This window comes from Charadrius vociferus, unplaced genomic scaffold, assembly GCF_000708025.1.
Source record: "Charadrius vociferus isolate BGI_N301 unplaced genomic scaffold, ASM70802v2 scaffold413, whole genome shotgun sequence".
Lineage (NCBI taxonomy): Eukaryota > Metazoa > Chordata > Aves > Charadriiformes > Charadriidae > Charadrius > Charadrius vociferus.
In genome coordinates, this window is record NW_009647738.1 from 1100663 (window position 1) to 1115815 (window position 15153).

Below are 15153 nucleotides of genomic sequence, written 5' to 3' on the forward strand. Positions count from 1 at the left end.
TCTCCCTTTCTTTTTCACCATCCTCCTTGTCTCCATCGCCTTGCCACCCCTCCCGCTTCTCCCCTCTCCTACCACCCTCTCCACCCTTTTCCTTCTGCTCCCGACCCACCCCCTCTCCCTCCCCAGCTCTCCACACAGAGGAATCAAAACTTTCAGGATTTACCTCTTCCGAACCAGGGATATTATTTTTTTTTCCCGTCCTTCAGTCGAAAAGTTGGGAGACGCTCCCCGTGGGCCCCCGTAACTTGCTCCGAGGGTTACCAGCTCTGCGTCCTGCAGCAGGGAAGGGAGAAAAGGGAAGGGTATGCCCCCCCTGCCCCCTTTTCCCACGGCTGTCCCCCCAAGGCTCGCTCTCCCAGGCTGACGCCCCGATGCCACGGGGAGAGAGAGGGAGCGAAGCTGGCGGGGAGGGGACGTGGGAAGGAGGAGGGCGGGCTGGAGCCCCGCCGAGCCAATCCTCGCCTCGGCAAGGAGACCAGAGAAAATGAGATTTATTCCAACTATCCAGGACAGAAAACTTCAGGAACTTCTTTGCTGTTTCCCCCCCCCCGCCTTCCTCCCCGCTTCCCCAGTGCCATTTCCCGTCCTCCAGCATCGGCTGCCTCCTACTCCCAGGCGCCTGCTTCAATGAATTTGGGGGAAGGGGGAAGCCCAGGTCACCGGCTAACCTGGTTAGGGAAGCCGGGCCAGGGGGCGAAGGAAAGGAGTTTGCCCCCTGTGTGCGACCCCCTCACGTATCACACAGAGTCATCCCATCCCGCGTTGGAATGGAAGTCCCCAGTGCCCGTGATGTAGTAGTGCCAACCAGGAATGGGGTCTGGGGGTGGGCGGTCATGCGGGACCTATGGGTAACATTGGGCTGAGGGTTAGCAGGGTAACAGCCTCCTCGAAGGCTGCATGGGCCCCATGGGTGTTACGGGGTCAGGACAAGAATTATAGGGTCAGGACAAGCGTCATATCAGCGGCACAGCATCAGACCAGGGTGAGGGGATGGCACTGGGTAAGCTCAAGGAGGTGCTCCTTTGTGGCACCGAGGAGGGTTTCTGCCCACATATGGGACACCGCATCCCTCTAGTATCGCGCTTCGTTGCTTTGTCCCTTGATGGTCACAGGGCAGAAGACCCTATCAGTGCCGATGAGGGGCAACCTGCTGGTGGATACTGCATCGCCAGTGCCATCAGTGACTCTCATGACCTCCAGGTGAGACTTGGTGGCTCTGCTGGGGAGCACTTGGCCAGGCGTGAGCACCTATTCAGGGCCCTGTGGAGGAGAAGGGAGGTGTCTCTGCTGGTGAAGGCGAGATGAGACTTGTTGGGGTTAAGCAGGGCCTGGCTGAAGGGATGACAAGATGTCTGCAGAGGAGATGTCAAAATGGAGCCTGGCTCTCACTAGGCTCAGGTGGCCCATGCTGGGTTGCCTGAGAAGGAGCACCTTATTGCTCAGAGGTTTGCTAAGCAGCAGTAGGATTTTGGCACCCTCGGCCTCAGGCTTCTCCTCTGTGAAATGGGATAGTTGGGTTTTCTGCCTTCTGTGGAGGTCTTCTCCATTAAGGATCAAGAGCACATGGACTGTGCATTTTGGTGGTACTTCTAAGTGACTCTGTGTCTTGGAGGAAGACAGGAGCTCAGGTCTGAGGTGGGGTGAGCTGTGCCACTAGTGAGGAAAGGAGAAGAAATCGTGACTTGCATCCTCCCTGCTTGCCAGAGGTATGGTAGGCACCTCTTCCCCCATGTCCTGCTCAGAGGAAGCCAATGGGGTTGTGGGAGAGGAAGGAAAATACCCTTTCTTTGGGTCTCCTCCCTCTGCATGGCCTGACAGGGCGTCTCCCCACCCCCACCCCCCAGCCCAGGGCTCCCACTCACTCCCCTCACCCCCATCCCTGTGCCCTGCAGCAGGGGCTGCAGCGGGGAGGGGAGCCCGGGCGACGGCAACCGCCTCCACCAGGGAATGCAGAACAAATCTCTTCCAGATGGGACAGGGGCCACGCTCCGCTCCTCGTGGGGCGGCTGCCTCTCCACCACCTCCTCCTCCTCCTCCTCCTCATCCCTGCTCCAAGCATCTCTGTGCTCTGGGCCAGGATGGGTTCCGTTTCCAGAAAAGCCATTGGAAATCCCCCCTTCTTCAGCATCCCTCCGCAGACTTTGTGGTCTTGTGGCTATGCCAGCTGGGCTGTGACTTTTGTCTTTCTGGGGCTGGCTCTGAAGTTCTTTGGAGACCTCCAGTGTATGTGCCAGCTCCCGGACTCAGCCTCTGGCTGCCTGGGTACGAGCAGAGGTGGTGCTGCTCCTCCGACTGTTCCCTAGCAGGGGTTGCACCCTCCTGAGACCCTCTTCTTTCACATACAGCTGCCTGGAAAGCAAATCCATACAATCCTGCCTCCCAGCCTGTTTATCCACCTCAGCTGATAAATGAGAGGTGGCTGTGGGGCTGGACGGTGCTGCAGAGCCACTGTACCACCCATGGGTGCTCTGGGCAGGAGCTAATACCTGGACCCCTCCCAGCCCCATCACCACAGACGCCTGGCTACCTCATTTACCTTCAGTCACCCCAACCTTTCATCCCATCTGTAACCCTGTGCCCCAGGCGGTGGTACCAGTCTCACCATTACAGAGAGACCGGCCATTGGGCTTATCATGGGAGCAGACAAGTGGCCCCGCAGCCTTCCTGGCTGAGGATTTGCTTTGATTCCTATAACATCAAAGACGGGGCTGTGTAAATTGTCCCCCACTTCTTTGCAGTGCTCATCCCTCTGGCATGGGGCCGAGGTCTTATGGGTAGCTGAATGCAACAGGGATGGAGGGGGGGGGGGGGGGCAGGGAGCTGAAGCCCTACACCTCCAGGTACTTGGTCCTTCCTCCCACCTTGCTTTGCAGCTCCTGCTGCTCACAGACCCTGATGCCTGAAGGAGACTGATGCAGGCCGCTCCTCCAGAGAAGAAAAACCCACCTCTCCCTTTCCCTGACACCTGTGGGGACCTGAGGGAGGGCGATGGGGGCACCCCTGTTTGGGGATGTGGTGGTCACCCCTGGGTTTCTATTCCTTGCCGTTTCTGTTCACTGCCTTCCCGCCCACCCTCCTGCCCCAGGAAATTTCCAGGAATGGGGCAGTGCTCCCAGAGCCCCATCCCTGGAAATTTCCTGGGGAAGGAGGGCAGGCGGGGGGCTCAGTGGGAAGGGGTTGCCTCGCTCGGCGCACAAGAAGCAAATATCCTGTTGCTGCCCAGGGTCTCTGGCTCATATTTCCTCATTAACTGGGAGCGCTGCTCATTTGCGGGTGACTTCCAGATGTTTCCATTCTCCTCGCGGCGGCCACAAGGGCACATACCACACGGGTATGGGAATCACTGCCGGCAGTGGAGTGTGGGACAGACCCCTGCCATGACAGGGAGGGGGGTCCATAGGGCCCCCTGCCCCACCACTCATCCCAGCGTTGCGTCATCCAGCTCCCCATCACCCTGCTGCCTCTGGGTCTTTTGTCCTGGCTCCCAGCCTGTGGCCCTCAGTGCTGCCTCCAGCCTGCATCTCACTGCCCTGGGGCTGAGCTGGAGGCAGAGCCGGTTTTAGGATGAGCAAGCTGGGGTGGTGGCAGGAGGTAACACCCCAGGGTGAGGGGTAGGTGTGAGGCACCCAGCATTTGCCCAGAGCATCCCTGGTCGGATGCCGGTGCTGGCTTTGTAGGCACCGGATCCCTCATGCCCCATAATTTCTTCACTGGGATGGTTTCTCTACCGCCAGCGCCTGCAGGGATGTGCTGGGCCACACTCAGCCCGTTTTGGGGGCTATGCTGCGGGTCCCGCACTCTGTGCCGCTGTGATAACCAGGGAGAGAGCTGAGAGACCAGTGCAGTTCCTGGGATCATTGTGCTGCACCAGGGAAGGAAAACGGGTGGGTTGCAGCGAGCACCGGCCGGGCAGGCAGCAGCATTGGGTTAGACCCACTCATACTAGAAGAGGGTGGGTTGACCTCTGTAAAAAGCACATTTCTAATTTTCCCCACCGATTCCTCCAGCTCCCCTTCCTGGATCAGTGGGAGGCCGAAGGAATGGGATTGACCATGTCCCGCTTGTGGGGTTTGCAAAGGAGGAAGGGGGGGGAGCTTTTCCCCCAGGAGCTGGGCTGGGAACTCAAAGCCTCAGGGTTTGCCAAAGCCCAGGAGGAGGTAGGGATGAGTTCCCAGGCTTGCTGGCGGGCTGCCTCCCTCCCTCTGCCCATCTCCTCCTATCCCAAATGTTTTCATCCTTCTTCCTCCTCCCACCCTCCCCGGCTTCCTCCTCATATGCTCATCCTGGTTGAGGGCTGGGGATGTGGGGTGTTGTAGGCATGTTGGGGGGTGTTGTGGGAGGGATGATGAAGGAACAGACCCTGGGACAGATCCCAATCTGTGCTCTCCCTCTGACATTGCCCCGGGCGCAGAGGAGAGGGAAAGGGGGGCTGGGGACATGACTGGGAGGGAAGAGAGGATGTTGCATAAACCAGAAGCAATCCAGGAACAGCTGCCTGTGGGCTGGAAACACCTCTGTGATTCCGGGCACTGGAAAAGGAGATGTAAATATATATATATATATGTATGTGCATTACGTCTCCCCAGAAAACCCCCCCAAACACCACTTGATTCTCTCGTTCCTTTTTGTAGACTTTTCATAGAGGTGAAGGAGGGACCGTGGCAGCTCAGGTATCAACTTGCTGCTTGGAGAAGCAGCTCTCTGTGTGCAGGGGCATCTGGGGGTCTGTTTGCCCTCCCCTAAATACATTCCCTCAGCAGGATAAGGAGGGGGAACACATCTGCAGGAGTTTAAAGCCCGTGCAGGCTGGAGGGAGCTGGGATGGAAGTTGCTGGGGTGAGGAGAGAAAGGGGGAGATGGTGAGGGTAGGAGGGATGCAGCAAGGAGGGAGGGTGCAGGGAGGATGGGGGTGAGGATCAGGAAACTGGGGGAGTCTGGGGGCAAAGAACCTTTTGAAGATGAATTGCGTGAGGAGGTGGGGAAAGGAGGAGCTGGAGGGTCTCAAAAGAAGGGAGTAGGTCCCCAGGGTTGGCATGGCATGGGAGAGGGGAGCATCAAGGGATGGGGGATGCATCCATGGAGCAGACGTGGATCGGGATGTGGGGATGAGGAAGTGTATGATGTGTGGACAGATGTGGGGATATAGGAAACGAGGGATGGGGGTGAGGAGATAAGTCATCCATGGGGATAAAGGGAGACCATGCGTGAGGAACCTGTCCTGGTCAAAGGGAAGAGGTGAAAGCCAGGGGAATGGTTGGACACAAGGCCTGGACAACTCTTTTACCGTAATGATTTTGCCTGTCCATCCAGCCCATGTATTTTTGGCCCACGGAAGGAAGGGGGTGGGGATGCAGAGGCAGCTAAAAATAGGGGTGTCCCTGCCCATTCCCCCAAGGCGGGCATCCGTCTGTCTGCCTGCCTGCGGGGTTGCTGCGGGATCTGGAGGAGGGGAGCAGGCCCAGCCTCCTCCCCATGGCGTCTGGCTCTGCTTTTGTTTGTCTCGAAGCCCTACGGGGACAGGAAGAGGCCGCGGGGCCGGGGAACAATGGCTCATTCTCTGGGAGTCCGCGCCTGCCGAGGAGCGATAGGGGACGCGGGACGGTGGCCAGAAGGCGGGCACAGCCTCCCAGTGCCGCCGCCGCGGGAGCTCGCCCCCCAGGAGATGATGGGGTCTGCCGGTAGGATGCCGGCGGTCCTTCTCCAGCCCATCCTTCTTCCCCAGACCCCAAACCAGGCTCCTGTGCCCAGGCAGAGAAGGGATGAGGGGCTGTCTCACGTGGGTGCGCTTTATGGAGGAGATGAGGGACGCAGTGTCGGCAACCTGAAGAGCAGTGGGACCATGTCTCCAACCAGCACTGGGGAAACCTGTTGTTTTGCAGCCTCTCCTTCAGCCTGTGAAACCTGCAGGGAGGGTGGCTGGAGCTGACATGCCCGGTGGGAATGTCCCCAGCTGCTGCTGGGGAGGTATTTATTTGGGAGCCATAGCGTGTGTCTCTGTCCTGTGCCAGCACTGCTGGTGGAAGCTCTCTCCATGTTCTGTGCTCCCTGCTGCCTGGGTGACAGCCAAGGGGCATGGATGGGTGTGCGTGGTGGTGGGGGAGGCAGAAAGTGATAAATCCTTTTATCCCACCTCTTTCTTCTCCAGACCCTCCTTTTCTGGAGTGTCTCTCCCAGGGGGCTTTTCCTCCTGGGATGTTAGATCTGACAGCCGGGTGCTGGAAATGCCTCAGGGATAGTCTCTCCCCACACTTGTCCAGACGTGGTAGGGGTGAGAGGAGGTGGCATTAGCACTTGAGGTAGGGGAGAGATTAGGAGATATTTTGCAGGGGTTGAGCAAAGAGGGGACATAAGAACCTCCCCGTCTCCAGCCCCCTTTTTTCAAGGTCTCAGATGCTTGGGGCTGAACGCTTGCCAGGGCTCCTCTTGTTTACTCAGCCGGGGAGCTGACACATCCAAGGTCTCTGCTGACTCTACTTTCCCACATGCTGCTGGCGGGCGCATTCCAGGGCAGAGTGGAGATCAGCGCAGAGGCATGCCAGAGGTTTCCATCCGGGATGCCATCCCCCCTCCCCGCTCTCCCCAGGCATCCGGCATCTCTTGCCAGGCTGTGAAGAACGGGCATCACATCTGGCCAGCGTCCTGGGCTTTTACAAGCTGGGGCTGGCGCAGAGCCCAAACATGGACTGCGACCCTGGGGATGGGGATCTGCCTCTCAAGCCGAACGCCTTCAGCAAGGCTCAGTTCTTCTCCCTGCACCCCTCCCAAGATCTCAGTCCTACTCCTCACGATGACCCACGGGAGACATGCAGAGGGGCAGAGGATGCCCTGTCTTAGCTTAGTCCTCCCTAGAGGGACCTGGGGGAAAGGGGTAACACCCTCCTAGACAGTAACCCCAGCTTTTTAATCTTAAAATGGGCACCTATTCCTGCAGCTGGCCTTAGCTGGCCAAGGGTTAACAGCGCTGGGCTCTGCAAGGGCGACTGTGTGAGCTGGAGGAGGAGCTGCAGCCTTCTGCAGCCACCAGCTCTGGTCCCTCCTGGGCAGCCACCCCGACCTGGTGTGGCCGCCTTTGGTTTTAGGAGGGAAGGCCACAAAGCTTTTAAAAATAAGCGCCAGGAGATAAAGAAGGGTTTGCAGAGCTGGCTGCAGGGCCGGGGCGGGAGAGCCGCCCTCGCCTTGTCGTTTCAGCTGGAGGCTCCATGTCCCACCTCTCCCAGGGGCAGCTGGCATCTTTGCCACCTTGGACCTCGCGTTGCCGGCAAAGGACCACCACGACCTTTCCTCCCTGCCCCGGGCTGGCCCACAGGGGCCCCTTTACACCCGGCCCCAGCGTCTGGAAGAAGGGGCCTCGTCTCCCTCCTCGGCTGCCACAGGAAACACGGAGCCTGGAGGTCAGGGGCCAGCCGGCAGCTCCTCCCGTGGGGGCCAAGCAGCCCAATGCTGGGGCTCATATCACGCTGGCGCGCGCGCGCCGGAGAGGAGGGGAGGGAGGCAGAGCTGTGGAAGAGGGGGGAGAGGGCCAGGCTTTTCCTGTTTACGCGACTACCAGACCCCCAAGAAAGGGAAAGGACTTGGAAAGCTCGTTGGTTTTGGGCAGGCTCCAGCTAGCATCTGTCTGCGGCTCTCAGCCTGGGGAATGCATCCCTGGGGCAGGGCACAACTCCTTCCCCAGGGAAAACGGGCATCCAGCTCCCCCAGGGGTGACTGGGGTTACGTTCCGGGGGCTTGCGAAGGTCTGGTCTAGTGGAGAGGCTGCTGTGGGTTTCCTGGAAAGTGAGGCATGGCTCCTGCTGCACCCCAGGCTTTGATTCCTCCCATGGTTGTCTCTCTGCCTTTGGCTGATGCTGGTCTCTGTGGAATGGTCTGAAGGGGAACGGGCCACTGGGGCCAAGCCAAGGAGGTGGCTGGGTGTATTGGCTTTGGGACACAGGAATGGGGAGCTCTGGGAAGGGCAGGCATGGAGGAGTGCTTAGGGGAAGGTTACAAATCACACCACACTCAGCCACTGTGGCTCCAGCACAGAGCCTGGGCAGAAGGCAGAAGGGCTGCAAGACCTCCCATGTTATCTAGGGTCACATCCTGCAGGGCATCTGGTGTCGCCATGGTGGTATGCAGAGAAAGAAATGAGGTCCGAGATGTTGTGCTCTCACCTTCACCTCCAGCACCTAACCTGCTCTGCCTGAGGTCACATCTGTTCCAAGCTTGTCAGGTCTCAGCTTTGGTTTGTAGCCCTTGTCCCACGCTGAACGTGGGTTGAGGGGTGCTCTGAGCAGACCCACCTCTGACAGATGCCCTGGAGCACACCCGGCAACGTTAACAGGAGCAGAGGGGAGTTACGGCCCCTCTGCTGTCCTGCAGGTAAGCCTGGGCCTGGCTCAGTGCAGCAGTGATCTCCCATCAACTGTAGGATGAAAATAGCTGGGCCCAGCGTAGATCAGGGCAGAGATGGAGAGGAGTGGGTATGTGTTGGTGTGAGTCCAGCACCTTCCGAGTGGAAAGGCTTGGGAAGGGCCTCAGCAGTCAGGAGTGAGGAGCCCTGGCAGGTCTGCGTGGCAGGAACAGGCAGAGCCCTTGGGTCCCCACATCCTTCCCTTCACAAGGGCTTCCAGCAGAAGGCCATGCTGACCCAAGGCTTTTGGGCTTTGCCCTGGTACTTCCCCAGCCACCTCCTTCCCCAAGGGGTTGGATGGTGGGGTGGTGCCACCCTATGGCTCTGGAGCAGTGTTACAAGTGTTGGTGGCACTCCACTGTCCATTGGCCTCTCCAGAGAGACTTTGCCTCCATTAGCATGAGCTCAGCTCTTTTCCTGGTCTGTGTCCTGGACGGGTTTGCCCTCCAGCCATGGGGAAAAGGTCCTGGCCTCGTCTTAGCCAACTGAAAAGTCAGTAAAGTCTCAGCATGCCTCCCTGTCTTGCAGTTACATTGCCCTCTCTAGGACAGTCAGGTATTCCCGGGACTAGAAAACCACCAGTCTGGAGTTTGTTGCCCAAACCCTGAACTGCAAGGCCTGGTGCACAGGTGAACTAGAATCTGTCCTCTGACAGTTGCTGCTGGAGCTTTCATGGGTTGCAGGCTGAAACGTCAACATGCCTTCCCATGTACCTTACCAGCCTGTTCCCTCAAAGCTCCAACTGTTGTAGCAGAAGAGGGGTTTGGGGGACTTAATTTATGTTGTCTGTTGCTTTATGGGGCAAATTTGCTGGTGGGCAGCATCTTCCTTCCCCAACACATAAACCCTGTCCCTTTCCCTGATACAGCACATGTTCAGTGTCATGGGTGTTATGGGATGGTATCACCCCTTCCTGCTCCTCCTCCATCAGCATCTGGCCAGTCTCAGCCTGACATTGATGCGTAGGGACTCTGGCTGCCAGAGAACCTGGGACATGCTTGTGTACCAGCTCAGGAGAGGAGCCATATGGGACTTTGATCATCTCAGGGAGGAGGAAGGGAAAGATGGAAGTGGTGTTTTCCATCTAAGCTCCTTTCTTCCCTCCTGTCAAAGCTGCCTGAAGGACCAGGGCATTTCTGAAGTGGGCAGAGAGAGCTCCCAGCTAAGTAGCTAATCTCTTGGTGGCAATTTATTTTTCTGAATTCAAACTGCTCACAGTCAGCTTGCTCATCTATATGATGGCATCTGAACTGGTGCTGGTGATTCTCACTGTCTTGGTGTCTTCGACTTCAGCTGCCTTCTGGTCTGTCTTTGCTCACATCCTAAGCTAGAGCTCATGAGATGGTGGAAACATGCTTGGCCTGGGCAGCTGGCTAGCTTTGGGCAGAGGACCACTGATGATCCTGTAGTCCAGTGTAGTCTTCTTAGAGAAGAAGGCATCTCTCGTTTAGGGAAAGCTGACATCCCACAAGACTGGAGATGAGGCTGGGACTCTGCTGGAGCGGGAATAGGAGTGTTTTGATTGCTCTGATTAGGTGGGCGTCCACATAAATGATAAAGGGTTTGGGAGGCTAGGATGGAAATGGAGTCTCTGTGACTGTTTGAGGAGGTCTAGGTGAGGACATAGGTGGGATGGAGAGGAGAAGGTAACTGGTACATGTGGGAGTACAGAGGAATAGCTGGATGCTCCAGAGCTATCTAGACATATTGATTTCTGTTCTGCACAGTGCCATCTTCCCTGTCTGACTTCTAATCCAGATTGATGACCCTGCTCATTTAACCCATTTGCTTTCCTCTGGCTGCAGGTCAGCTACTCATTTTATTCAGCCAGCCTGGATGTGTGGCAGGCCTCATTCACCGTGACAGACCTTACACCCCAGGGAGCAGAAGTGGGACTCAGGGGAGGACAGATAGCCCATTTCCACCTGTTGCTAACAGGGCAGGTTTGGGACTGATGAAAACACCTGAGTGACACTGAAACCAGCAGTATGAGACATTCCCGGAGTGACTGGAGAACTTGTGAGGTCCTGTAGGACCATGGGCAAGTAGCAGGGACTCAATTCACAGTGATTGCAGGATGCTAACTGGGGACGTTGTCATTCTCAAGCCCTTTTTTCCAAGATAGCGCTGAGGTCGCATTGTGATTAATGCTTTGAATGTTGCATTACATGCAGATCTACTCCAAGGTTATGTCCTAAGAGGTGGAAAATGCTATCTACTTCATATTTCTGTCATCCTAGAGTTTCAAAGGGGTTCTGCAGCACCCAGCAGCAGCTGGCTGAGGTTGACGTGGTCACATTGACCTCTGGTGGCTACAGCCTCAGCGTGCAAGGAAAGCACTAAGGAAAAGCAGGTGGGTTTGGTGAGCTTTTGCCTGCCGCAATTAAAATGCAGTTGGGTTTGTTCCTTCTCTGGGCTCCCTTCCCCATCGCCTTGCATCTTGGACGGTCATTTCTTCTCTGCCCGAAGCAAGTGTGATCTACCCCCTTTTTGTGTGTACATCTTCAGTCCATGTGGTTCTCCTCCCTTAGGGTCAAATTCTGTTTGCACACACACCCCTAAAAACCAAAGGTGGATCCTTTGTTGGAGAGCTCAATTCACTCCCAGTTTCTAGACAGAGTGGGTCATACCTGGGGAGAGCAGATACTGCACCCCTGAATTCACTGTGACATCTGTATGGTCAGTGTTTGGACCCTTCTTACGCAGCGAAGGGCAGACTTTAATAGTCCCTTTGCAAAGTCTGATGCAGAAGCAGCCAACCAAATTGGATTCACAATGAGCAGTGAGATGGACCCTCAGTTGGTGCATTTTCTGGAGAGAGAAGAAAAAAAAAGCTGGGACCGATTCCAAGGGGATAATGCTTTAAGAATAAGGCAACTGTGAGCAAGGCTGAGGTGGGAACCAAGCAGGAGGAGATTTTCAGGGTCAGCCCTGTTGAGGTGGAGCCCCTTTGCCACAGGCAGCTTTGGAGCGAGGAAGCCTATCCCGGTGACTTGAACCCGTCAGCCTGCTCTAATTCAGGTCTTCCTTGCCACCCTGCACACCTCAATGCCCTAATGGGGACGGAGATGTGTTGCCAATGCCTTACCAAAAGGCTCCCACACACTTTTGCCTCCTGTAGCTCCAGGCGATGGGTGTGTTTGTGAGGAATGCTGAAGGAAATATTTGCTTGTTTTGCTATCTCCACACACAGATACATGCCATTTCCTTCCTGCCATGAAGGCCACTCGTCCCTTTTTTCTTGGGGGGGGGCCTTGTTCCTCCTCCCCTTCTGCAGTCATCACCACTACCGTAAAGGGAACAAACCACTGTCAGCGTGCTGGGGCAGTCTTACATTGGCTATGAAAGCATTGGGGAGATAAGCAGGTTGTCAAAGTCCTTGCAAAGGTTGTTAATATAAACACTGAGTTTGATGAGTGTCATTAGTAAAATAAAAGTTTTGGGTTTTTTTTTTTTTTTCTGTGTGTGTTAACTAATCCAGTGTGAACCAGCCTGTGAGCCAATTAGATCAGGCTGGAGTCGATAATTCTGTTTCACAACCTCTTTTGCGTTTTCAGCATCTGTTTTTGTTCCACACAGGAACAAAAACTGCAGAGAGTTTTTTCACGACACCAAATCGTGTTGGGACAGCTCTTGCACAGTGAAAGCTTTTATTGGGGGGTGTGTGTGGGGGGTGTATTTCAAACTCTCTTCCTCAACCTGACTAGGGAGACCACCGTGGGCCTTAGCAAACCTCCCCCCTGAAACTTCATTGGAAGCTGTAGGTCTTTGCAAATCACTGAGCTGCAAGAAGAATAGCATATTTGGAAAAAAAAAAAAAGGACCAAGCAAGACATATATTATTGAAGACATTCTGACCAGCTCCCATTATGGACACTGTGTGGGTAGGAGGTTTCAGGGCAGGTTTGTAAAGATACCACGCTTCCCAAAACACAGGGCAAGATTTTACAAAGCATTTAAGCTCACCGTCCATAACAACAGCTTGAGCTTTATCCTGACGGTGTTTTAGCCACACGATCAGGAATTTAATGAATTCCTTCCATGCCTCAGACCTTCCTAAAGCTGTTTCCAGGAGATGGCAAATGATGCAGTGCTGTGGCATACCGAGACCTGCTCCCCACAGCACAGGCTCGCTCGCCTCCCAGTGATCCCGCCTCGCCTCCCAGTGATCCCGTCGACCTCTTAGTGCCGTTTGTTGGACCCACACCGCAAGGTCCTGCAGAAGCTCCAGCTGTCTGTCACGTTCTGTGGGCCATGTGTGCTAATACCTTCCTCTGCTGACGGAAACAACGTGTGGCTCACCATCTGCTGGCCTGTCAGAGATTTCCTGTGCGAGCTGGTGTGGCTTGGAAAGTTTTACCAGTGCGACTATTTTGGTCAGGATTTGAAAAAAAAAAGACCAACCAAGCCAACAGCCCAACACAAAAAAAACCCACCCAAACACCACAGTGTCATTCCTAGTGTGAACCCAATTGTGCCAGCATAAAAGCAGCTGCTACTGGTAAACCTATTTTGGAAATATAATACCTGGCTGTGAGCATGTGCAGTCTGGTGGGACCATGCATCTCAGATGAACTGGGGGTGTCTTGCACAACCACAGCTTCCCTCCGAAGGGCAAGCTTTTCACCTCTGTGCCTCTATACCCTGGCAAAAAAATAGGGACAGATCATCTCCTTTGTCCCAGGAGCTGTCTGTCTGATCTGTTGGGATCATCCGCCCAGCTCGGAGCCTTCAGGGGTGGTCTGCCAGCTCCTGCGGTACCTGCTCAGCTCAGAAGACAACCTCCATGAAGGAGAGTGACTGATGGTGCTTGATGTGGGACCTGCTCTATCTGATGTCTGCGCACTCTAAGTCACAAAGCTCTGCAGCCACTGCCCATGGGGTCAGGGTGGGTGGAGGGAGAGGTTTCCTTGACATCAGCCTTGAGTTCATCTCTCTCCGGGTGACTGAGAGAAGCCAACCCTTGTTTTGGGGCTTTTATCATGACTGTGAAGATCTTATCTTCTATCACCACTTAATATCCTGCTCAGGAAATCTTTTTACTGGAGAGAGAGACCTGGGTTTTTTTTCAAGACTAACGGGCAAAAATTGACATGGGTTGAGTCAGAACGGGTTCCCTGCAGGCAGCCTTGCTTGTACTTGCTTTTAACCACTCAACTGGATGCCTCTGCCTGGGGCTGGAGACCGGAGCTGTGCCCTGCTGCTGGTGGTCCTGGGTCAGCACGTACCTTTTGGGCGGGAGCTGTGCAGCACTGGGCTTGCAAGGGAGGAGAAGGCAGCGGTCGGGACCCCATGCAGCGAGGGTGAGTCAGCAGCAAATTCATACGCTCGGGGTGTCAACCGGTGCTTGTTGGGACGGATGCCATGAGAGAGGAGGCGGTGTTTGCCGAAAGCCCTGCATGCACGCGTGTGCCTGGTGCTTGCTCAATACCTGTGTATATTTTGCAACAAAAAGGCTATGTATCTATGTGATGCGCAGAGCATCACACAGATTCAGTCCCAATTCTGGGTTCATTCTGGGTGCAGTGGGAATCCTTTAGGGCAGGGGGCCCAGTTCATACCTCAAGCTCAAGGGTGGGGTATAGAAGCTGCAGCGGTGGGATGCTGAGGACATCTCCCTTTCGGCAACGTGCTGGCAGGGGCAGGGACACCGTACGCCTCCTTCATGTTGTGTCCAGACCCCTGGAGGGACGCTCAGCACTACTTTGGGCTACACTGTGGTTTCACCCTGAAGCTGGGGGGAATCAGGTGAACTCCCATTTCTTATGAGCTTGATATTGAATTGGGAATCTCTTGCACAGAGCCTGCGCTGTCTGTCCCAGCTACTGAGGTCTGAGTTTTGACTCAGTTAAGAGTCAAGAAATGAGAGTGAAATGGAGCTGTTAATCAAAAGCACCTTAGCCTTGGAGGGAGAGGCACATGTTGAGACCAAACCATGGTGCCCAATTCCATCTCTCCCAGACACCTCCTAGTCCCAGTGGTATGCACAGATTTGGGCAACTGGGTGGAGGTTACCCTATCCCGGCTCTTTGGGATGCTGTGTGGACAGACAGATCCAATTCTGGGATTGCTGGGGCTTCTTGGACCAGGGAAGGAGGAAGGCTTCCTGGCATCTGCCCCGGGGGACTCAGTGCTTGGTCAGGCTGGCTGGTGCAAGCCCCTGCATGCCCTGGGGTATGGCTCAGTCATGCTGCCGCGGGGGTGCCTCCACACCCAGCTCCACCTACAGACGCTACTGAGGACTGGTGGCCAAAATTAAGCCTGTGGGACCTATTCTCAGCCTGGATGCGGCTTCTTTCCACCACCCGCATTTTCTCCCCTTGCTTGAACACTTCCCCACCTCCACCCCCGAACCAGCCCTACACCTGTGGTGGCCAAGCCACAATTTCTGGAGCCCTTGAACCAAAAAAAAAGCTTCTCCTTATGTACCTCTTCTCTGCAGGCAGAGCTGAGGAGGCTGCGCCCTGCCAGGAGAGACAGCCCCCCTACTCCTCCTGCCCCTTGCCCGGGCAGGGGCCTGGCCGGGGAGGCCAAGCGGGGGTACCCCCTTCCCCCGCCGGTCTGTCGGGAGGTGAAGCCGGGTGTGCTTCGGAAGAGAAGTCGCTGGCGAGCCACATCCTTCCGGAGAGCAGCTCCATCCCGGGGCTAGGAGGGGGACGGAGGGGGGCGGGAGACGGGACACACGCAGAGAAAAACCCTTCCCCGGCTCGCCCAGGTGAGAAGCAGCCGGAGGGTCTCCGAAACCGGGAGAGGCCGGAGGTGGG

General features: G+C 56.0%; 2 protein-coding genes across 2 annotated transcripts in view; one reads left to right on the top strand and one right to left on the bottom strand.

The window, feature by feature from the left end:
• The window catches only part of LOC104283693 (POU domain, class 4, transcription factor 2-like), a 6485-nt gene extending 1011 nt beyond the window's left edge, over positions 1–5474 (bottom strand). Inside the window, exons 1-2 of the mRNA XM_009881904.1 lie at positions 5420–5474; positions 2397–2437 (exon numbers count right to left, since the gene is read on the bottom strand). Coding sequence (XP_009880206.1) covers positions 2397–2437; positions 5420–5474 — 96 coding nt within the window. The remainder of the gene's footprint in view (positions 1–2396; positions 2438–5419) is intronic.
• Positions 5475–5545: 71 nt separating this feature from the next.
• Positions 5546–15153, top strand: part of CARD10 (caspase recruitment domain family, member 10) — a 26322-nt gene continuing 16714 nt past the window's right edge. Inside the window, exons 1-3 of the mRNA XM_009881905.1 lie at positions 5546–5678; positions 6605–6772; positions 7218–7391. Coding sequence (XP_009880207.1) covers positions 5546–5678; positions 6605–6772; positions 7218–7391 — 475 coding nt within the window. The remainder of the gene's footprint in view (positions 5679–6604; positions 6773–7217; positions 7392–15153) is intronic.